The following is a 25615-nucleotide window of genomic DNA, read 5'->3' as shown; positions in this document are numbered from 1 at the left end:
TATTCGGGATATTAAATCCTTATCTGATATGCGGTTTCCAAATATCATCTCCCATTGTGTAGGTTGCCTTTTTACTTTTCTGACAAAATCCTTTGATGTACAGAAGTGTTTAATTTTGAGGAGATCCCATTTGTCTATTTGTTCTTTGGTTGCTCGTGCCTTGGGTGTGAGGTCTAAGAAACCACCTCCTATCACAAGATCTTTAAGGTATTGCCCTACATTTTCTTCTAAGAGTTTTATGGTCTTGGTGCTAATGTTTAGGTCTTTGATCCACTTTGAATTAATTTTGGTATAAGGTGTGAGATGGACATCCTCTTTCATTCTTTTGGACATGGATATCCAGTTCTCCAAACACCATTTATTGAACAGGCTGCTCTTTCCCAGTTGCTTCGGCTTCACTGCCTTATCAAAGATCCGTTGTCCATAGATGCGAGGGTCTACTTCTGAACATGCAATTCGATTCCATTGATCAGTATATCTGTCCTTATGCCAGTACCATGCTGTTTTGAGCACTGTAGCTTTGTAATATGCTTCAAAGTCAGGAAGTGTGAGACCTCCCACTTCATTCCTCTTTCTCAAGATATTTTTGGCTATTCAGGGCACCTTACTCTTCCAAATAAATTTAGTTATTGGTTTTTCTATTTCTGTAAAGTAAGTTTTTGGGATTTGAATTGGTATTGCATTGAATCTGTAAATCAGTTTAGGTAAAATTGCCATCTTAACTATATTTAGTCTTCCAATCCATGAGGTCTTGTTCAATTTCTTTTAGCAGTTTCTTATAGTTTTCTATGTAAACGTCTTTTGTGTCCTTGGTTAAGTTTATTCCTAAATACTTGATTCTTTTGGTTGCTGTTGTAAATGGGATTTTTTTCTTGATTTCCTCCTCTTGTTGCACATTACTTGTGTATAGGAACACTATAGATTTTTGCTTGTTGATCTTATAGCCTGCTACTTTGCTGTATTCATTGACTAGTTCTAGTAGCTTTGCTGTAGATTTTTCTGGATTTCCTGCATATCATCATGTCATCTGCAAATAGTGAAAGTTTTACCTCTTCCTCTCCAATTTGGATGCCTTTTATTTCTTTTTCTTGCCTAATTGCTCTAGCTAGAACTTCCAGCACAATGTTGAATAACAATGGTGATAGTGGGCATCCCTGTCTTGTTCCTGATCTTAGAGGAAAAGCTTTCAGTCTCTCCCCATTGAGTGTGATGTTAGCTGTGGGTTTTTCATATATTGCCTTTATCATATTGAAAAAGTTCCCTTCTATTCCTATCCTTTGAAGTGTTTTCATCAGGAAAGGATGTTGAATTTTGTCAAATGCCTTTTCTGCATCTATCAAGATGATCATGTGGTTCTTCTGCTTTGATTTATTGATGTGGTATATTATATTAATTGATTTTCTTGTGTTGAACCAGGCTTGCATACCTGGAATAAATCCCACCTGGTCATGGTGTATAATTCTTTTAATGTGCTGCTGGATTTGATTTGCGAGTATTTTGTTGAGGATTTTTGCGTCTATATTCTTTAAAGAAATTGGTCTATAATTTTCTTTTTTTGTAGTATCTTTGTCTGGTTTTGGTATTAGGGTGATGTTGGCTTCATAGAAAGAGTTAGGTAGCTTTCTCTCTTCTTCAATTTTTTTGAAGAGTTTGAGCAGGATTGGTACTAATTCGTTCTTGAATGCTTGGTAGAATTCACATGTGAAACCATCTGGTCCTGGGCTTTTCCTTTTTGGGAGCTTTTTGATGACTGACTCAATCTCTTTACTTGTGATTGGTTTGTTGAGGTCATCTATTTCTTCTTGAGTTAATGTTGGTTGCTTATGCTTTTCTAGGAAGTTGTCCATTTCATCTAAGTTGTCTAGTTTATTAGCATATAGTTGCTCATAGGATCTTCTCATTATCTCCTTAATTTCTGCAGGGTCGGTAGTTTTATTTCCTTTCCCATTTCTGATTGTGTTTATTTGCATCTCCTCTCTCTTTTTTTTTGTTAGCCTACTCAGTGGTCCATCAATTTTATTGATTTTCTCAAAGAACCAGCTTCTGGTTTTGTTGATTCTCTCTATTGTTCTCCTGTTCTCAATTGCATTTATTTCTGCTCTAATCTTTGTTATTTTTTCTCTTCTGCTTGCTTTGGAGTTAGTTTGCTATTCTTTCTCTAATTCCTCCAGGTAAGCAGTTAACTCTTCAATTTTTTGCTCTCTCTTCTCTTTTAATATAGACATTTAGGGCAATAAATTTCCCTCTCAGCACCGCCTTTGCTGCATCCCATAAGTTTTGATAAGTTGTGTTTTCATTGTCATTTGCCTCGAGGTATTTACTAATTTCTCTTGTAATTTCTTCCTTTACCCTCTGGTTTTCTAAGAGGGTGTTGTTTAGCCTCCATATGTTTGTGAATTTTATGACCTTCTGCCTTTTATTTATTTCCAACTTCATTCCATTGTGGTCTGAGAAAGTGTTTTCTATAATATCAGTATTTTTAAATTTGTTGAGACTTGCTTTGTGACCCAACATGTGGTCTATCCTAGAGAATGTTCCATGAGCACTTGAGAAAAAAGTGTATCCTGCTGTTGTTGGATGTAGTGTTCTATGAATGTCTGTCAAGTCTAGTTCATTTATCATACAATTCAACATCTTTTTCTTTAGTGATCCTCTGTCTAGATGTTCTATCCATTGATGAGAGTGGTGTATTGAAGTCTACAACTATTATTGTAGAGGTATCTATTTCTCCTTTCAGCGATCGCAGTGTTTGCCTCATGAATTTTGGGGCATTCTGGCTTGGTGCATAAATATTTATGATTGTTATGTTTTCCTGATGAATTGACCCTTTTATTAATATATAGTGTCCTTCTTTGTCTCTTTTAATTGTTTCGCTTTTGAAGTCTAACTTGTCTGATATTAATATAGCTACTCTTGCTTTTTTCCGGTTGTTGTTTGCATGAAATATCTTTTTACAACCTTTCACTTTCAATCTATGTTTGTCCTTGTGTCTAAAGTGAGTTTCTTGTAGACAGCATATAGATGGGTCCTGTTTTTTAATCCATTCTGCCAGTCTGTGTCTTTTTATTGGGGAGTTTAATCCATTTACATTTAGTGCTATTACTGTAAGGGCAGTACTTTCTACTACCATTTTGTTTTTTGGAATTTATATGTCATATCTTATTTTTTTCCTCTCCTTTTACCTTTCCTGATAATCTTCATTTCTGCACTTTTCTCCAACTCTCTCCCTCCTGTCTTTTCCTATCAGCCTGTAGCACCCCCTTTAGTATTTCTTATAGTGCTGGTCTCTCATTCACAAATTCTCTCAGTGTCTGTTTGTCTTCCCATATTGTTTTTTAACTGTTTTTCTATCTCAGTAAATAAGTCCATAATTTTTATAGTAAGTCAAACATATACATGCATGCCACACACACAAACACACATACACACCCACACTCATTTGTCATTTCTCCCTTTATTAATGCCAATCAAACAAGTGCTATAGACTGTACCCAATATATAATACTATTATATACACTTCTTTCCTTCTTTTTTTCTTCTTCTGTCTAAGAGTAAATCATTTATTTTCTAAATAGTTTTTAACTTTCCACAATTTAAGATCCAGTGTAGATGGATTGCTGATTTTTCCAGAATATAAATAGAACTGTAATTCCCTTTGTGAAAAATTCTTCCCATTGCACTTACAGAAAAGTAAAAGAGCTCACCTTTTCCTACAGGGTTTTCATGATCTACCTATTGGTCTTCACCTTATTTACTCTGTGCAGCCATATTCACCTACATTTGATTTTTTATCATGTCACTTTAAAATTTTTAATTTGGACATTTCACTTTGGTTCTCTCTATTTCAAGTGTTCTTCCCCTAGCACTATTCAGTTAATTTTTATTTTTCAGGTCAAGAAGAAACATTACTTAAGTTGAGATTAAAAGGGGAGAATTATTGGAGCTTTAGGAGGCTCTTTAAGGTGAAAAACTTTAAAAAGAGAAAAACTTTTAAAATATTCTGTAAAGAGTACAGACTTCATCTAGAACATAAAGTGATTGTTCACTGTATTATTTATTCATATTTATATTAATTAGATATGGCTGAATTACATACAACCTCCAAAACCATTGGCATGAAGTTTATAACCATAGTTTATGTGTCTGTAGTTAGCTGAGGGTCTGCTGAGCCAGGTTGACCTTTGTTTGACATCTCTGCTTATCCCGTGTACCCGCACAAGGACTAGGCAGACTAGGGGACTCGGCCCCATGTCCCTTCTACCTCCTTCTGGACCAATGGACTGACCTAGTCATGTTCTTCTTGTGGCAATGGCATAGCGCAAGAGGAATTATACTGAGTATTTTAAGATGTAGACCCAGAAAAGGAACACCTTGACTCTTACCTCATTGTGTGGCCAACATAAGTTCCAGGCCAAACCCTATATGAGACAGCTCTGCAAAGCTACATGAATTAGGGAGGGTTGAAGTATTGGGGCCAATAATATGAGCCACCTCTTATTTATTTATTTTGTTCTTTGATTAAACAATCACAAAAGGTAATGGAAATTCAATGGTAATCAAATGAAGTCTTTCCTTTTTCCTTTTTATATTTATCTACAAACCTCAGATAAAATAAAATTTCAGAATTCATCTCTGACATGTCCTTTCATCCTAATCTTGTGTAGATATAACAAAATAAATTTTATTATTGGTTTTAATATTTTTCTTCCAATGTATTATAGACCCAACAGAGGCAGCTATTTTCTTTCTATATCTTATTAAATGCTGTTTTCTAGAATCTAGTTTTATACACGGAATGTAGACGTTTATCTTTGTTTTGTTTTAATTGTTTTTATCAGTAATTGGATTAATAAAAATTAACAGCTGGTTTAGAGAAAAGTAATTAACATAAGTTCTTTCCAAATATAAAGTTGCCATGGAAATCTTAGAGAGCAAAAAGTAGAAATTAAAATATAAATTTTTAACTTTGAATATATTTCAATACTGACATTGGTTCAGTTTTATTGTATTCATTATAGCATTGAGTGAAAAGATTTGTCTGTTTTTTTTTTTTTCTGTAGATACTTCATTGACTACAATGCTGAAGATGACAGATTTTTCTATATTGATGCCAATACTGGAACCATAAAGACTACAAAGATTCTTGACAGAGAGGAAACTCCATGGTACAACATCACAGTTGCTGCTTCAGAAAATGGTAAACCACTTTATGTATCACAGGAAAAAATGTGATTTGTACATGAAAACTTGTACTGAGATTTCTCTGAGGGCAGAGATCTCACCATTTTGATTTCTGATGCCAATATCTAGCATAGAACACAGAGTGTATTAGGTACAATTACTCATTTTCAGAAACAGTAAATAAATCTTAAAACAGTTTCCTTACTTTAATCCCTGAATAGTGGTGGAAAATTGGTATCACAGAACTCTTAGGTCCCTTCCTTGAATGAAGAGCATTTGGTTCCTGTACTAATTGCTAGACTTTATTTGCCATGTGCTTATGTCTTACCTAAGCCATTTAGGAGATAGAATTATACTTCTTAGATAGCACTTTAAAGGAAAAAAAAAATATAATCGCACTTGGGTCATTTTATTAATATAATACTATGATCACAGTTCAATTGATACTTACAGAAATTAGAGTAAAAGAATTTCTTGGAATTTCAACAGGCATCATTAAGGGTTCTTAAAGAGAAGAGAATGATATAAAGCTGGAGAAGGCTCTCATTCCATATTCATCCACAATATATACAGTAAACATTTAAGCTCACTTACATAACATTAAAACATAAGTATCAATAATCATCTCTGAATTCATAAAGGTGGATATGACTATGTTCAAATGAAGTTAGAACAAAATTATAAGAAAAGAGATCTACTCTTATGACAATAAAATAATTCCTTTCATATCAAGAAATAAGCCAAATGTACTAAATTCCCCAGATTGGAATTATATAAACAAATTAGATATATTTAGGAAAGATTTCAATATATTCATGAGAGAACCATAAAAATCTTAGTAATTAGAAATACTAAAAACTTGAATATAGTGTCATGTAAAAGCTGAGTGTATTGGACATTTAAAAATATTTTTACCAGTTTCATTTAGATATAATTCACATACCATATGATTCACCCATTCAAAGTGTACAATTCTATGGTTTTTAATAATAGTCACAGAGTCATGTATCCATTACCACACTCAATCAATCAAAAGAAACCCTGCACCTCTTAGAAATGTTCCCTAATCCTCCTTTACCACCTCTTACCCCAACCCTACACAGTCACTAATCTACTTTTTGTCTCTGTAGTTCTGACTATTCTAGACATTTCATAAAATAGAAATAAATTGTAAATGAAATAGAATCTTACAATACATAGTCTTTTGTGACTAATATCTTTCCCTTAGCATAATGTTTGCAAGGTTTATCCATGTTGCAGCATGCATCAGTATTTAATTCCTTTATATTGCTGAAAAATATTCCATTGAATGGATAGGCCACATTTTATTTATTGATTCATCAGTTGATGGACATTTGGGTTGTTTCCACTTTTGGCTATTATGCAAAATGCTTCTATGAGCATTTGTGTGTAAGTTTTTCTGGGAACATATGTTTTTATTTCTCTTATGGAATTGTGTGGAATTGTTGGATGAAATGGTAACTACGTTTAACTGTTTAACAAAAATCCAGGCTGTTTTCCAAAATGGATGCACCTTTCTATATTCCCACCAGCATTACATGAGGTATTCAATTTCTCCACCTCCTTATCTATACATGCTATCATCTGACTTTTTGTATTTGGTCATCCTAGTGGGTAGGAGGTGGCATTTTATTGTGATGAATGGTCTCTTCCTCTGCCCTTTGTTACAAATCGATCATCAGGTGAATCCAGTCTCTTCTATCCTACCTGAATTTTTCACATTTCTGTCTACAAAATCAGCTCAGGTAGCTTCTAAGTAGATTGTTGTTTCAACATTATATTCTCATTGAAAATAAGCAGTTGTTAATTGTGTTTAAATGGATGCAATAAAGAATCCATGAGTGGGTTCATTTGTGATCATCCTGGTTAATTTTAGTTGTCAAAATAACCAGACTAAGTGTGCAGCTGCATGTTCGTTTTCACTCAAGGACAATTAATGGCTGTCAACAAATAAGAGCTCAGTAAAAAAAAATTAGTAGAAAAAGTAAAGGAGTCATATATCCAAGAAAATGATAAGGGTTTTGAGTAAATGCTTCAGGAAAGACTGTATAGGTCTTCTTGAAAACAGATTCCTTATACAGAAAGAAGAAAAGAAAAAGCCCCAGAGAGGGTGATTATTTGTTAATCAGAGACAATAGGAACTTCTTTTAAAACACTTTAGGTTCAATTCCAGATATATTTTGGTCAGAAACCATACTTTAAGTTGCTTCTAATTCAACTATTTAGCCCAATAACACTTGCATCAAGTAGAAATTCATTTATCAATATGTATGAGTTCATATATATTATGAAAACTATATTATTTGAATCATTATCAAAGTAAATTCCTGACTTTTACCAAGGATTTTTTTTTTTATTTTGCCAGTATCTTATATGGGAATTGAGTTAATGCATACCTGCTAAGTAAAACAGTATAATAAATAGTAAAATCCTGAATTTTATAGATGGTGATAAAAAACTTTAGAGACCACCTCAATGAGTGTTACTAAAATATAATTTAATCCTGATCATAAACAGGTGTATATAAGGAATGAGCACCTGTTAAGATTTTATAGTCATGCTGGGATACTGAATTTAGGGAAGTCCACATTTATACACTGAAGCTCAGCCTAAGTGTCTATTAAATATATTTAGAGGCCCTTCCTATCAATTGTTTGTAAGCTTTCACTTCAACATTAGCCAAGTTATCTAAGTATTTTCTAGCATATTCTCTTTTAGAAATGCAGTGGATATTTCCTCAGAGTGGATTTTTAAAAATCTTCTTGAAACGGTTTCTGAAAAAGACTGTTGTTCTTCAGAATTGCACTTAGCAATTGATGTTTCAAGCTAATCTTTTAGTCTCCCTAGGGCTTTGCACAAGAATAAAGGTACCCTCTCCGATCAGGTGAAGCAATGCATTAGAATGTAAGAGTGAATGAGGGAAAACCAGCTTTGTGCTAAGAATAAATGGTGCCCCTTCTTCTGGGTAAACAGGCCTCATGCCAAGGGCCAAATGTGAGCATCTAAGATGTCACAGTTGAAGGTGGAACCCTATGACCAAGCAGGTAGGACTCAGATGCAATGAAGCTGTTATTGACATGCTGTCTGGCTCTACTTTTTTTCTCATTCTGTAGTTTTAAGTTAGAGTGGTCTTTCAGCTGCCCAATTAAATGGTAAAATTAGAAAACACATATCTGGGCTATGATATTTTTACTGCTATTGCTGATCATAACTAGTAGCCCTCTTGCATTTTATGGTATTCTTTTACAGACATATCATACGAATGAAAACCTCAGTGAAATAGACAAGGAATAGATAAAGAAATTGAGGCTCATTACAAAATCTTCAGCTAAATATTCTTTCTCCTAGTTCTGTTTTCATCCCAGTGTGGCCCTTTAAAGATACTGATGTTTCTTGAACCTGAGCATTGGTCATGCATTTTACTGATTTAGATTTATTGTATGATTTATGTTTTCAATTTACACTGAGAGTTTATTTTCATAAATGTAAAAGAAACACTAAGAATCAGATCAATTCAATAAGTTGCCTATTCTCAGAGAACTAGTGTTGTATTTTCATCACATAACACAGAGCTTGAGACATAGAACTTTCTCACCGAATCCTTGTGGAGCATTTTTCATCACAGGTGATAATACCTTTCCTGTGTATAATACATAATGCAGTTACTTGATACCATATATTGGTTTTCCATTGCTGTACAACAAAAACCACAAACTTAATGGATTAAAATAACACCCATTTATTATAGCATGGTTTCTGTAGGTCAGAAGTCCAGGCAGGTGCAAAGGGGTTTTCTACTGAGAATCTCACAAGGCCGAAGCCAAGGCTGGACTCTTATCTGGAGGATCTGGAGAACTGACTTCCAAGGTTATTTTGTTGACAGAATCCTTTTCCCTGCAGAAGTAGGTCTAAGATCTCATTCACTTGCTAAGCTGACATCTCAGGTTAGCTTTCTGCTTCTGGAGATTTCCTAGGGAACTCTCGGTTCTGCATTCCTTCTCACATGGTTCTCACCATCTTTAATCAAGCAATGGTACCAAATCTTGCTCAAACTTTTAATCTCTTTGACTTCTTCTGCCACCAACTGGAGGTAGTTCTCTGCTTAAATGGGTTCGTCTGATTGGGACAGGGCCACTCAGAGAATCTCCATATTTTAAGGTCAAATGACTTGGGACTTATCTCCAAAATTCCTTCACAGTAGAACCTAGATTAGATGGCTTAGATGGCTAAGAAATGCCATCTTAAGAATTATGTCTTTAAGAGACCTGAGAACATCTTGAGGCAGGGAGGGTATATATACTTCTTACTGGATCATAAACTTTTTTTCAAACTTGCAGGCTATGACTCTTTTTTTCCTTTACTATTACTCCCTACTAAAATAGCTCGTACAAGTAGATATTCAATAAATGGTTCTAATATTTTTCATGTGAATATCATCTATCTCCATTTCCTTATTAAATTCTCAGCTCAAGATAATGTATTCCTCTGTCTGTATTGCTTTTCAGAACTTGTCCTCATTGTCACCAGTGACTTCCTAATAGCCCAATTCAATCATCACTTTCTGTTTCATTTCTTCTCCTGATTTCTTTAAAACCTTGAACTATTTTAGTCTTTTTTTTTCCCTTGGAATTTCTTTTCTCTTTAGCTTCCATTCCAGCACTTTATTATAGTGGATTTTTATCTCTTCTAGAGAATGAATTAATTAATTCACCCAAATTGTGCTAAGCAATTATACTTTCTCAGCAGTCTGGTATTCTAGGCACTAAGGACATTGAAGATATTATTTTGCCTTTGAGGAATTCAAGCCTCTACAGCAGAAGACATGACAAGCAGTTAATATCATTACATTATAGATAAGCACAATGACAACATGGTTTCTAGGAAGTAAGGAACTAAGGAAACACTAAATAATAATAGTTTAATCTCTTTAAGAGGATCAGTGAAAGTTTCATGGAGATGAGAAAATATGATACAGTCATGAGGTGAAGCTTGAGTAAAAGTAAGCATGCATATTCTGTTTCCCATTCTACCATATGTTTTATCATTCACATGGTTGCCAGAATGATCTTTCTCATCATCTGAGGCGCAACCCTAGCTACATTACAAATTTAGATCACTTTGAGTATTTCTAAAAAGTGCTATAAAGAGTCTCCATTTCAATATACTATTGTGCAATCTTCTTGGAGAGGGACCTCAGTATTTTGAATTTCAAGTCAGTGATTTCCAAAAGGTGGTCCCTAGGAACTTAATAATTCAGGCTCTCAGTCCCCACCCCATATGTGCTGAAACAGAAACTGTGATTGTCACCCAACAAAGTCCTCCAGGTGATTCTGTCACATGCTAAAGTCTAAGAACTACTGTCCTCATTGATTCTCATTGGAAGTTAAAGTTAAAAAAATTAATTTACAATCCAAATTTTATTGATATTATAGCTCCAATTACTAGTAATTCCATGGAGTTGAGTGCATATAGAGACACACACTCTTACAGCTACACACACACACAAATCTTGATTGCCCAAGAAATAAAGTAAATGAAGGAAAAGTATAGATTATCTTCATAAGAATCTACCATCTTTGCTTTCAACTTATTCCTCTAAAAAATATTCAATTTGCTTTTAGTCAAAACAGATGCTCCAAAAGTTCATGTTCTTGCAGTTATCTTACAATCCTTTCATCTCTCAATGCCGTCTTCTCATTCTGTTGTTCTTTATAAACATCCATTTTCTTTTGAAAACTATTTCAAATGTTACTGTATCTGTGAAGTCCTTCTCAACTACTCAAGCAAATTTTGCAGGTCCTTTCCTTCTACATTCTAACATGTCACATTTCATTGTAATATTTTTCTACCTCTAAAAAGCTGTAGGGACCTCAGATTGAACTTATCATAATATTTCCCTAAATTTAGTAAATTTCCTGGCATGTAGAACTTTGGTAATACAAAGTTATTAATACTTGAATATTCTTTCCCTTCTCATTTCTCCACTGATTTTACCTACCCAACAGCTTCACTATACAACTCAGTGACCTCTAAACTATATAGTTTCATTTTACTCAAAATATCCTGTTTCTTCTTGTTCTGTGCACTCAATGTCAGAATGTATTCCATATGACCTCTTTACCAAAATTGGACTTTATCTCCCATTCAGTGCTGGCATGACAATTGCATGGAAATGCAGCTCCAAAGGAGACAAGTGGGGAAGATGCTATTATATTCACAGACGTATTCAAAAGGTTCTACTGTCACCAGAGTTCACAAATTAAACAAAGCAGCAACAAAAATTGCATGTTTTGTGAATCAATATGGGTATTTGTTTCTACTCTCCTATTCACTGTTTCTCTGTACAGCTTACATACATAACTCATTCCAGAGACAAACATTTATATCCTTTTTATTCATTGTATCTTTCTAGTTTTTCTTTGACTCTCATGCAAACACATTCAAAGATTAAAAATCACAAATTTTAAATTTAATCTAGTTGTTTACTTGAGGTGATGAAAATTAAATTTAGATATTATAGTATTCCTTCTTGCCTTTTAATCCAAAATTAATTTTTGTTAGCAGCTGCATCTAACAATGCAAAAATCCATTACTGTGGAGGATGTGGTTTTAAGTCCCTGTAGCTTCTAGAAATTATTTTTCTATTAGAGTATGCCAGTTTTCAATATATTTCTTCCACAAATGTGTTCATATTAGCAATTTCTCATAGCACACAAAGGAACACTAATTGGCACTCTTTCTTAGCATATAAAGGGGATAGCATACAAAGAAATTGGCATTGCTTTAACCAATTATCAAAAGCAATAAAATAACGTATTTTACTTAAAATAGTTTTACATATATACATATATATATGCACATATGTATGTGTGTGTATATATATATATCAGTGCAATAGTCACCTATTTCTGTGTAACAAGTTACTCCAAAATAAAGTTACTTAAAGTATTAATAAGCATTATTATACATTTTATATGCATCAGAGATATGGGAGCACTTTTGGTGGGTGCTTCTTAATCAGGGTTATTCATAAAGTTATCCTCAAGATTTTGGCTGGAGCTGAAATCATATGAAGATGTGACTGGGCCTGCTGTGTACATTCCAATATGGCTCCCTCACATAGTTAGCAGGTTGGTGCTGGCTGTTTAGAGGTCTCAGTCTTCACCTCCTTGATCTCTTCATAGGACTGCTTGAGTATCTTTACAACATGGTGACTAGTCTCTACAGAGACAGTTATCTAGGAAAGAGGTGACAATTTTCTTTATGATCTAATCTCAGAAGCCAAATACCATTATTTCTGCAATGTTTTTTTTAAAATGATCAACCCTACTCGAATTTGGAGATGATTATACACAAGTATGAATAACAGGAGGTTAGCATTGAGTGCCATCTTGGATTATAGCTACCAAGATTAGTCAGGATGTTTTGAGTTACAATTAACAATAACAATAATGACAATAACAACAATAAAACTTGATCTGGTCTAAAATTTAAATGAGATGTCTTGGTTCATGTATTTTTAAATTTGAGAGGTAAATTCGCCTTCACATATTCTTTGATCAGGCTTTTGTCTCCAATTCTCTGTGATCCTTTCTTTTCTGCATTCCTTTTTATATTATCTTTTGTCTTATTGTGTCATAGGAAGAAGTAAGAAGTAATATGTTGACTTTAACATAGTGTGATGGTTATATTCATGTGTCAACTTGTCTTGGTCATAGTGTCCAGTTATTTGGTCAAGAAAGCTTTTGCTGGGTCGTTACTGTGATAGTATTTCACAGCCGGATTTGCTTGAATAGTTAGTTGATTGTCTCTAAGGCTGATGGCATCATTAACAAGGGAGATTGCCCTCAGCAATCCAATCAGTTGGAGATCTTAAAGGGAGAACTGAGGATTTCAGAAGTCAAAAAGAATTTCTATCTTTACTTCAGAAGGCCAGCTTCTACTGAGCAATTCAATATGGAGTTCCCACATTGTGGCCTGCTCTACAGAATTCAGAATGTTGCATGAGCCAATTCCTATAAGAAATCTCTTTAAATATTTTTACATGAATAGATTCCTGCAAGTTTGGTTTCTCTGGAGAACCTTGGATAATACACATAGCAGCAAGATATGTGCCACCACAAATTGGGGTATGCTTGTCCTCACTTGCATACAGGGGGAGAGAGATTACCACTTTGGAGAACTGTTGAAAATTTTACTCCTATTAGTTCACCTTTGAATGCATCCTTGTAAACAGTACACTGACTTTTGAAAATTTTATTTAATAGGTAACATATACCTGTTACTGAATTAATTATTGTGGCAAACAGTATGAGATTATGCTGACTGGATCACTGCCATCAGGGACCACATTTTAGTCTTGCTTGTGGTCAATCCCATCCAAACCTGTTAGCTTCTACACAATGTGGGGGATGAGGCATTTGGTGAGGCAACTACAATATCTATACAGATTTTTAAAAAACATCTAATATGTGGATAACTCTGGGGGCTTATTCATTACAATACCCCAACCTTGGTATCAAATTCTAGAAAAATTCGGATGGCTTAATTTAATCAAAATAAATTCAAATAGGTAAAACAATTTTATACAACTCTGCTGTGTGTGTGTGTGTGTGTGTGTGTGTGTGTGTACACTTTTCCTCTATCATCAAATTCTCAATACCTCTTCCTATCTTCTTCCTTAATCAAATAAACTATATCCTCTCATGGCTTATAAAATAGAAATAATCAGAAAAATGTTTCTGCATGTGTCTCCATTGTATCTTCCAACATAACAGCTTTATTACACGTAAATCTGGCATCCTTCAAGTTACTGTGAATGAACTCTGCACGCAGCTGTCCATGGCCAACATGTCCTGCATCCTATCCTTTCTTGCTCATGCTAGTATGTTGTTCCATCAATTATTTCTCTTTTTCCTGCATCATCACTTTTCCCTGTCTAATACACAATTCCCCTGTCCTCAGAAACATGCTTCATTTCCTATCAAAATGAAATCAACTCAAACAAACAAAACCTAAAAGCTCTGCGTAAAATCATGGTTTTTCTGAACCTCCCCATCCATTGAATTGTGGGGAATACCAACCTTCAGCCCTCAGATCTACCTTTTGTTATTTACACAGTGATCTCATAAGTTTCTTAAAGATTTTTATAGTATCTGCATACTGATGTGTATCAAAATTATGTCTGTAGAAGCTGAGTTATTGTCTCTGGAGTATATATTAGCCATCTAATAATTACATCTAGTCCTGGATGTCTCAACCTCAACAAGCCTTAAGTAACTCTTTTTCCCCTAAATTCAATTTCTTCCTAAATCTGCTCCTCCAGGCACTTGTAGCCATCTCATTAGTGGTGAATCTAGCCTTCAGGTCTTTTATGCAAATCACCAGGTCATCATTAGCCCCTATCTTTCACTCATATTCCAAACCCCATCCACCAGAAACATCTGTCTGCACTATCTTTAAAAAATATTCATAAGTTAACCATTGCTTACCAATCCAATCATGTATCATCCCTTACCTGGAGTATTGAAATAGATTCCTGGAAGATCTAACTCTTGCCTCCTTTAATTTATTATCCAAATAGCTGTCATAATTTTTATTCTCAGTCATAAAATATATAAAATTCTTCTCTTTTACTTAAGACAGAATACTCCTAAATAAACTAAAGTTCCAAAATATAACACTTGTATGTCATGAACAAAGACACAGAAACACCCTCACACACACACACACACACACACACACACACACACACATACACCTTTCTAATCAGTTTTTTGCAACAATGTAAACTTTCTCAATTATTTCACCCAGACCTAACTAAATCTTGAATTTTATGTTTTTTGTTGCATTGTTTTTCTTTTTAATTTTATGGAATACAGTTTGGCTGAGTGTTTACCTATGTCTATGTGCAAATCTCTTTCTATATCTATCTTATGTATATAAACTTCTATATAACTATGGATCATGGATATTTGTATATTAATGGGATAACACTATATGCATTTTCTGTTTTTTTTCCTCAGTGCTATGTTTTTAAGATTCACCTATGTTGAAAAGTGCAGCTGAAATGCATTCATTTTCACTGTGATGAGATAAATACATTGATTTTAATTCATGCATGTTACTGTTAATGGCTATGAGTTGCTTGCAGGTTTGTGTGCTTCAGATATTATGAACATTGCTGATATAAAATATCTTGTATTTTTTTTTCTGTTGCAAATGTGAAAAACTTTTCTAGGTATATAACTTGAGGACACATACTAAGAACATACAATAAAGTATAGGAGGTATTTTTGAATGTTTTCCAAAGAGAGACTGTTGACTTCTGCTTTGAATAAATACTTAAATATCAATGATTGAAACAAATTTATGCATTTATTAAATATGAGTTAAATCTCTCTTAAGAAATACATTTCATCTTAGTGTAGAAAAATTCCGCCCTAAAATATATATGTGTATTTGGCTCCATAATTACATCAACTGTCCTAAAAGGCACAGATTCTGTGTAACTTGAAATTGTGATTCTGAAGGTTCCAGAAAATAAGTCCTGAAATCTTTACATGAATCAGAACAAACTTTAGAGACTTTACAAATAAATGTAGGCTGTACTGAGTTTCTTTATTGTTTCATCATATGTATTTCTCTATTTTAACTTTTATGTTCATCAAGGATATTAACATATCTAATTAATTATTATTATGCCAATCATGTCCTTACATTATCTTAGTAGGCAATGATGCCTAATACTTAAGAATATTGTATCTAGAGTAGGACAGACTAGACATAAATTGTTTTCTTTTAATTAGAAACTGTGGGAACTTGGGCAAGTTATTTAACCTTTCTGACTGATGATTTTCTCATCTGTAACAACGGAGGTTTTATTTTCTGCTTGATTTCTGTTTGTTCTTTGTGTTGATGGTAAATTATTATTAACTTGAAAAATTAATTAAATATATAAGGCTCTTTAGATTTTGTATGGCAGTTTGGGTAAGTTATATCTTTGAATAACTGTATTTATTTCATTTTAGTTGTTAGTTTCCTGTGCTTAAAGTTGTGCATGAGTTTTACTATTTTTATTATTGGCAAGATCTGTACTAAAATCCCATTTTAAATATCTATTATTGGGAATTTTTGAGTTCCTCTCTTTTTCTCTCTTGATCACATTTTACAAGGGTTTATATATATCTTTTTTTTCCAAGGAAGAAACTATTGGTGTTTTGTTTTGCTAAAGCTGCCAGAATGCAATATGTAAGAAATGGGTTGCTTTTAACAATGAGAATTTACTAGCTTACAATTTACAGTTCTTAGGCCATGAGAATGTCCAGCTCAAAGAGTCAACAGGATGATACTGGGATTCTGAAGACAGGCTGCTGGCATCCAGGACACCTCTGTCACATGGGGAGGCACATGGCTAGAGTCTGCTGGTCTTTTGCTCTGTGTTTCATTGCTTTCAGCTTCTGGTTTCAGTGACTTCCTCTCTGAGCGCCTATGGGTGCTCTTAATTTCTCCAGAGCTTTTCTCTCTATGCTCTGTCTCTGGGCTTTTTCTGTCTTTTAACCTCTATGAAAGGACTCCAGTAAAAAGATTAAGACCAAACTTGAAAAGGCTGGATCACATCTCAGTTGAAATAACCTAACCAAAAGGTCCCACCCACAATAGGTCTGTACTCACAGGAATGGATTAAAAGAACATGGCCTTTTCTGGGGTACATAATAGCTCCAGACTACCACAACTGGTGTATTCATTTCCTCAATCGTTTGTCTTTTTCTTTTAACTGATTTTCAGTCTTTTATTATTTCCTCCTTCCCAGTGACTTGAGTTTAATTTTTCCTCTTTTCTACAGTATTAATAAATATTTAGGTCATTGATATAGGGACTTAGACATTTCCTTCTGAGTCTTGATTTGGCTACACCCTATGATTTTCATGTGTTGTGTTTTGAATGCCCTATAACTCATAACCTATGTTGAAGCACTTTGCTTCATTTTCAAGTATTTGGTGATTTTTCCAGATTCCCTATTATGGATTTGTAATTTATTTCTCTTGTAATCATAAAACATACTAGACTTGATTCTCACACTTTTGAACTTTTGAGATATTTATATGACTGCATATATGGTCAATAGTGATTAATATCTCTGAAAAGAATTTATATTCTGCAATTGTGCCATGTTCAGCCAGAGAATATTTTATTTCAGATACTGCATTTTTATCTTATACAATTACCATTCATTTTCAAATCCCTTATATCTCTCCTGAGATTTTATATCAACTATTTAAAATTCTAAATGTAATTAAAATAGCTAAGCATTTTTATATGCTATTCACAACATTTTATCATACTAGTTAATTTTTTAGTCTGATTCCTCTGACTTATTATTTTCTTTCTTTCTTGGTTAGGTTCATACTTCCTGGTATGGAATTTTTAATTTTTACTGAAACATTGTCAGTATTTGCTTGTTGAGCATCTGAATTTTGTTGTCTTCCTTAGAAGATTGTTGAATTTTGTTGTGCAAGGCATTTAATTCTGATCCATCCCTTCATGTTTTTATGACTTGTTTTTTTGTTTTGTTAAGGCAGGTCTGGAATACTCATTTCTCTAACACTGGTGAGAACATACTAATAATGTGTGGCTTTACTAGTATCTCAATTAAATGTCCATGGTATTCAACAAACTCAAAGGAATTTACTCTGGTTGTAGCCACTTTGTCTTCCACATCCCAGCAAACTCTAGAATTTCCATTACATTTGGATCTCCTCAGCACCATTACATTTGGATCTCCTCTGCCAGTGTTATCAGATTCAGGCTTGTGCATTCATAGCTTAGTTTTCAGCTGATAACTCCAGAGGATCCAACTGGAAATTTCTGCAGCTTCTTCTTTGTTCTTAGTTCAAATGTCTCTAAGCCAAAAGTCAGAGTTAATCTTGGAGCTCAGCTTTTTATTTCTCTTCTCTTAGATTTTCATGCTTTCCTTTATAATACCTTTGCATTGTAAAGTTGCTTTGCATATTTTAATCTGGTTTAAAGTCATTTTTGGTAGCAGGCTAATCTGGTATCAGTTGCTTTTCATGGAAAAATAGAAGTTTCTTTTCTTGAGTTTTATTTTCAAGCCTGTCAAACTTGTGATTGTAATTATGTAATTTTATTAATTACTACATAAATAAACTTAATAAACTTTCTGGTCCTGATTGTAACTGATAAGAAAACTTTATTAAGATTTTATTGCTTAGGCAGAAAAAGAAAAATAATATATTATGATCCATTCTCTTAGTGAAGTTCTAGGCTGCATAAAAGTATGATTTAAATATAAGTTCAAATGACAGCAAGGTAGCTGATCACAGAATGGATTTTGGGTTCTCTATGAGGATGAAAGCTACAGCAGTTCACATTTTGGATGCATAGACCAAGAGGGAAAATAAATGTTAAAACTTTGCATATTGCAAATAAATTAGACAATGCACACTTGTTAGATTCTCTCATATAATTGAATGAGCCCATTGTGAACATTTTTACAGAGATAAAAAATATTTTTCAGTTTTATAATTAAATACTGAAATAATCACAATGTAATTAATTGCATATAGAGGTGAATTATTTTAACTTTACAGTTTTGATTTGCAGAACAAAGACAGTGGGCATTCCTAAGGTCAAAGGCATAGATCAACACATGAAGCTCCCAACATTTGCTAGTTTCAGGCAACGATACGTTTTAGTTTGCCAAGTTGCTATGACAAGAATCTCACAGTGGGTTGGCTTAGCAATAAGAGTTTATTGGCTCACCATTTGGAAGACTAGAGCTCCAAAATCAAGACCTCTGTAGGGCCACACTTTCTCCTGAAAGTCTGTAGTCCTCTGGTGGTGTTGTCCTCAATCCTTGGGGTTCCTTGGCTTGCATCTCTGCTTCCCTTTACCTGGCAATTTCTGTCTCCTTGTGTCTGTTCTTCCAGTTTCTGCTGATTTCCTGCTTCTTCCTGTGTGGCCTTCTCTGACTCTCTGTGCTGAAATTTCTTCTTCTAAAGGACTTCAGTAATAAGGATTAAGACCCACTCTGATACATTTGGGTCACTTTTTAACTAAAAATAGCACATTTAAAAGGTCCTATTTATACTGGGTTCCCACCCATAGGAGTATGGATTAAGATTAAGAACATATCATTTGAGGGGATTCATAATTCAATCTACCAGAAATACTAACAGCATATGGAGGGAATTGTTGGATGATTAATGGGTAATTGAGAAAAATAATGCCCTCAAAAGAGTCAAGATTCACTTTAAGTAATTAGTTTCAATCTGGAATTTGTATGATCAACAGGTCATTAATACAATTTTATACTGGCATCCTGGTGAAAATTTGGAGAAATACATGGAGTTACTTTTGAGTGATGTATATCTAACTTCTTTGTAATTTTCAAAAGCCATGGTCTTACCAGAGAGGTGTCATATTTCTTATTATGAAATAAGGAATGGGTTCAAGATATATGAGGTTAGTTTAATTTTCTATCATATAAAATTCCAACAGTATTATGTCTTAAACAGTTTTATTTGGCTACATTAATGGAATGTTTTAGGATTAGCTATCTTATATATCAGATTAAAACCCTTCCTTATCCATTACAAGAATAATTATGAATACAATATTTGATTTCTTAGTTAACATTTAAACAAGTTCTGAGGAAAAGAAGGGTGGAGAGAAAAGGGACATATTAGTGGCACCACACATATGTCAGGCAGTGGAATAGTTTTCTTTATAAAATAATTCCTAAATGGATCAAATACTAATGTTAGTGGTGGTTTCTATTATTTATTAATTGTTTTATTGTAATTTTCTGCCTAAAAAGTAAATATGACATTCACATGGAGAAATTTTAAAATACAAATAAAAATAGTAGAACTGTCTTAATTTCAAAACAAACAAATGTATTCAGTCAAAATTTTGAGTTTCATTTTAACACGTTTGGGAAACTTATTTTTATGTCTATTTTTAAAAAGGATGGATTATATATTTGTTACTAAACAAAATATTAGCTTAAATTTTAAAATGTTCTGTCATCTGCCCACAGTAACAATTAAAGAGGCTATGGAGTATTATGGTTTGTAGATTTAATCACCAATAGTGAAAAACTTTCATATAAATAAAAGAAATATAGGGGGAAAAGCAATGCAATATGTGAAAAACCTCTCTTTACAAGCATGAGCATTTATGAAAAAATTACAAGTGTGTGTATATTATTATATTCATAGTCACTGTAATTTTCTATTGTGTAATATACAAAATTTTCATTTTGAGTGAATTTTTATAAAGGAAAGGCGAGAAACCCTATATAATTTTCATTTGTTTTATATTGTGCCAGCTCTTTTTTTTCTACTATTCAGTAGATTTTAACATATAATATTTTATATATAGAAACAAATTATCTGTCAGTTATATAGGTTGTGAATATGTTCACATGTAGTGTATTCTGAGAAAATGACAATATTATATGTTAACGAAATTAAATTTATCAATGCTTCCTTTATGATTGGTGCATTTTGTGTCTTCAACTCTTCCATGTATTTATTCATATTTTATGTGCCTATATATTTTTCTAAAAAATTTATAGTTTTGCTTTATACAATCAAGCAAATATTTAAATGTTTTTGTGTATAATATATTTAAAATGTTTTTGTGTATAATATATGATCCACATTTTGTTTTTATTACTATGTGGATAACCGGTTGTACTAAAACGATTTGTGATGACTCCATATTATTCCCACTCATCTGCAGTACCATTTTTACTATATATTATATTTCTATATATAGTATGTCTGTTGTCAGGCTTTGTTTACTTTTTCTGTTTGTCTATTCCTGTACCACTATCAGAGTGTCATCAGTTTCAGCATCATATAATAAACCTTGACAAATAAACATTTCCTTTATTGTTCTTCTTCATGCAATTCTGTATAATCTCAGAGTTTATAAATTTTAGAACCAACGTTCAATTTTAATAAAAATCTCTCACTGGAATTGTATTAGATTTCATTGAATTTATTCATCAATTTGGGAAGGGTGGCGTTTCTTGAGATATTTTATCTCCCTAACCACAGACATGGCAAAGCTCTTAAATTATTTATATCTTCTTTAATGAATATCAGTAAAGTGTCATGCATATTGTTCTTTCATAAACTTTGTTAGATTTATTTCCTGCATTCCTTATAGCTCTGATTAATTTGATATGCTAGTTCTTCACCATTATGGATAATATTTGCTGTAGTTTTTTGAAATATTTCTTCAATCAACTTGTGATAGCATAGTCTATTCCTGATTTGCTGAGGTTTTTTTTTTTTTAGTGTATATAGATATTAAATTCTATTTCACGATTTTGCTATATTTGCTGAGATGTTTATGAATGTGCTCTGTTGTCCCTCCTTTAATCCATTAGCTTTATGGATAATTTTATACTTTGTTCTGTCTCTCTCTGCTTTTCCCTCTTTTGTTGTTGTCTTCCTTTCTCCCTCCCTCCCTTCCTACTTTCCTTCCTTCAATGCTGAATGAAGCCAGTGTTCTTGGAACTAAATTAATCAAGATAGAATTTGGTATTTTTACACACTGTTGGAGTAGTGTGCTCTCTTGTGTTCTGGCTATGGACAACTATTATCTTTCATGAATGGGAATGTCTGGTGTTGGTATTAAAATTTTACAGGCCCCAGAAAAAAAATGTGGTGTATTTCCTCCATTCTATATTTTCTGGAAAGTCCATACAGTACCACAATTACTTGTTTTTTAATCTTGGGTGAAACCATCAGGGCATATTTTTTCTACTTTGGGAAAATATGTTTACCTAAAAATTAAACTTATTTTATTATCATTCTACTCAGATTTTCTACTTCTTTTTGACTGTGTGTGAAAAATTTTTAATCTACCCATTATCTTAACATTTCAATATGTTCTGAATATACATCTATACTCTACTTTTTCCTAATAAAATTAGTTTTTTTCTTTCTCATGTCATACTTTGATAAATTTGGCTAGATTTTACATCACATCTACTAGTCTTATTTTTTAATGGACTAGTCTAAGTTTTATTAGATACATTTCAGAAGATGCCAGAAACAGCAATCATAGAAAAGAGATTAGAAATCAGCATCTGTAGCTTTGATATGTAAAATCTACCAAATATTTTCCTTTTTCATTATATCCCAGAACTAAAAATCTTGAAAAATAGGAAGACTGAGTTTTATGCATATATTAAAGTATTGAATAAAATATTTTGATATCTACCACAATTACATATGAACACCATGCTATGTTCTGATTTAAATTATTCTTTACTTTTACCAAGTTTTGATTTATCATCCCGCATTGCATATATTCCCATATATGAATAAAACTGTCCTTTGTATAAAGAATTTTCTATTTTCTCTGAGTTTATTTAGATTTGAAATCTTGAACTTTTTAAAGATTATGCAATTTTTTTACCAACTGCTGTGCTTTTCTTATATAAATGATGAAATCAATTTTCCTCCCTTCGACTCTGACAGCATACAATGAATTCTGACACCTTTCTCCCACTCCTGTTCCTGAATAACATGTAATTTCCTTGATATGACAAAAATATCATTTTAGCATTCATGTCATGCCTTGGTGTTCATTTTTCATTTTTCTGTAAGTAAATGAGTTTCAGAAAAGAGTGGCTTCATAAAGTTGTCTTTTGACAAGAGTCCTGCTGAAGCATACGGATCTAGTGACAAGCTGCAGTATTAAGGAGATTTGTTTTAAACCAAGGATTTAAACTGTGCATGGAAATACTAAATACCTCTCTGTGTGTTTTGCAGACAATCCTGGTTTGCTGAGCCATGTCACAGTGGGTATTAGAGTTCTGGATGTCAATGACAATCCACCCGAACTTGCCAGGGAATATGATATTGTTGTCTGTGAAAATTCTAAGCCTGGCCAGGTAAGTTAACTGTTTCCTTCCTATAATTTAAATGGAAGAAAATGAGCAACCCACACTGTCCCCCAATGTATTTGTATTCAGTGAAATGATTTTATAACATTTTATTTTAAGTACCAAAAATATTTTTATGATGATAGAAAACAAATTTTCTCTGGACCCAAATATATCACAAAAATTGACTGATTCATGCATGCATGCATTCGTCATGCTGATAAAACTATGCTGAGTGCTTTGTGCACAGCCCTGTACTAAGTGATTAGGAAACAGCAAACTTTCCTGTACTAATGAAGCTTGGAGACTCGATTTGGGGTTGGGGGTGAGAGTTGCTTGATCTACTTTGGAGGGTATGAGGAAGTGACATATGTGTGATGACTAAGTGATACTGAGTACTGATGGATGATTAGGTTTCAGCAAGATGAAGAGTGTGTACATATTTAGGAGTGGGGGAGGGTGAAGGAAGGAGAGAAGGGCTTGAACACAGTACAGGGTCTGGATATCACGTGGTGGTCAGTTAAAGATGCATGGCAATTCTGAAGGGAAGCCAGAGTGGCTGAGGTACAGAAGCAAGCGGAAAAGAATATGCATTTGTCTTCCACGCTGCATAATAAGTTACAGAAATTGAACAGATTAAAGCCACACATATTTTTTATCTCATAGCTTCTGTAGGCCATGACCCAGAAGTCTGGTCATGGCTTACTGGGGTCCCTTGGTGAGTCTCACAAGGCTGCAAACAGTGTGTTAGCCAGGACTGAGTTCTCACCAAGCTCTTCCAAGCTCCAACTGTTGTTGGGCAGAATTCAGTTCCTTGCAGCTATAGAACTGAGAATTTCAAGATTTTCCTCATTTCCTCAAGGCTGCCTGTAGTTCCAAGAGGCCACCTGCCATTTCTTATCAATAGGGCCACCTGCAGTTCCCCAAATGGCCACTTCATCAATCCAGTAATAAGAGATACTCTAGGGAATGTGATAGGCAGAAGGAGCTCTTATATAACTTAAAATAATCACAAGTGACATATAATTACCTTTGCCATATGCTTTTTGTTAGAAAGGAGATCAGGTCATTATTAAGCATAAAAGATTCCACAAAGCCATCCATACAAGGAAGGGCCACCTTATAGTCTCTCTGCCATAGATGAATCTAGAGAAGTAGACAAGGTTTAGGTCAGCTGAATCTGATGGACTATTCTACTGTCTTTGGTAATCCAGGATGAATATATCCTTCAATATCACATTAAATAATTTTGAATCTTGTGATGAAATGATACAGTAATGTGAAACTTTGCCTGTGTATGAGGGGCAATCAGTAGCAGCTTGCTAAAGTAATTATTGTTTATGTGTTTTAAACTCTCCGTAAAAAGCAAAAAAAATCTGCATCAACTTGGTTCTTTGTTCCATATTTTTTCAAGGTTTATTGCACCTAAAATATCAGAAAATATAAATGAAGAAAAGTTGAAAAGAGTTGTATTTTAAAATACTACCCATGTTCTTTGTTTTATTCACTTATCAATATATCAAAATGGTCAATTTACATCCCTAAATATTTTCCTATATCAGCATTCCAAACAGAATGTTATGATACAGATATATAATGATTTACTTATCAAACCCAAGTTCAATTATGTCAGAAATAGATGTACACAATTGACATCATTTTCTTAACATACATTGTAAAAGTAAAATTGGTGAGAGGAATTTTAATTTTTTTAGATGTTGAAAGTAATGGGTTTGACCAACTTTAGATAAATATCTCTGACCAAAACTTAAGAAATCAATATGAAAATTGTAAAATTCTATGCTAAATAGTTTGGGGAAGAGGTTTGAAACAGAAGTACACTTGAGAGAAAGAGGGGGTGATGAGTTTAATTTTCGACATGTGAATTTGTCATGCCTTTGTGGTATATAATTTTCTGTTAGGTAAGAAACAAGTAATGCTTATTCAGGAGAGAGTTACCTGCACTGAAGAAAGAAAATTGGGGGACCATCATCATGATCATGATAGTATAAACCCTGAGAGTACATGAAATCATTTTAGAAGAATAAATAAAGAAAAAAAAATGTAAAGGATCAAATTCTTGTGAAAATTGACAAACTATCAATAAACATGTATAAGAACAGACACTTAGAGAAAGCAAAATCAAACAAAAAAAGAGGTAATTGATTTGAAATGTATGAAGAATAGAGTTTTTACTGGAAGGAGTGGTCACAAAGGATATGGACTGAAAGTTCTACTTTGTTTTTGGCACTTAGTCATTTCTTTGAGAATATAAATTGCTACAATCACTTTGAAAACTGTTTGATAATGTCTACTAAAGATAATGATAAACATAATCCATGACCCCGAATTCCATTTTAGGTTATATTTTACCAGAAGGAGTGTTTGTAGTGTCCGAATATATGTATGCTAACATTTATAGTGATCTTATTCATAATAGTCGCAAGTTAGAAATAACCCAGATATTTATCAAGATAAATCCAT

The 25615-nt window shown here is 33.3% G+C and overlaps 1 protein-coding gene across 3 annotated transcripts in view; it reads left to right on the top strand.

The window, feature by feature from the left end:
* CDH18 (cadherin 18) overlaps positions 1-25615 on the top strand; it is a 510079-nt gene that overhangs the window by 449106 nt on the left and 35358 nt on the right. For all 3 annotated transcript variants that reach the window (XM_037799297.1, XM_037799296.1, XM_037799298.1), the window contains 2 exons: positions 5061-5197; positions 23019-23140. In XM_037799297.1, coding sequence (XP_037655225.1) covers positions 5061-5197; positions 23019-23140 — 259 coding nt within the window. The remainder of the gene's footprint in view (positions 1-5060; positions 5198-23018; positions 23141-25615) is intronic.

This window comes from Choloepus didactylus, chromosome 11 (assembly GCF_015220235.1).
Source record: "Choloepus didactylus isolate mChoDid1 chromosome 11, mChoDid1.pri, whole genome shotgun sequence".
Taxonomy (NCBI): Eukaryota; Metazoa; Chordata; class Mammalia; order Pilosa; family Megalonychidae; genus Choloepus; species Choloepus didactylus.
Note: the sequence above shows the minus strand (reverse complement) of the source record. Positions and strands in the feature narration are given on the sequence as shown.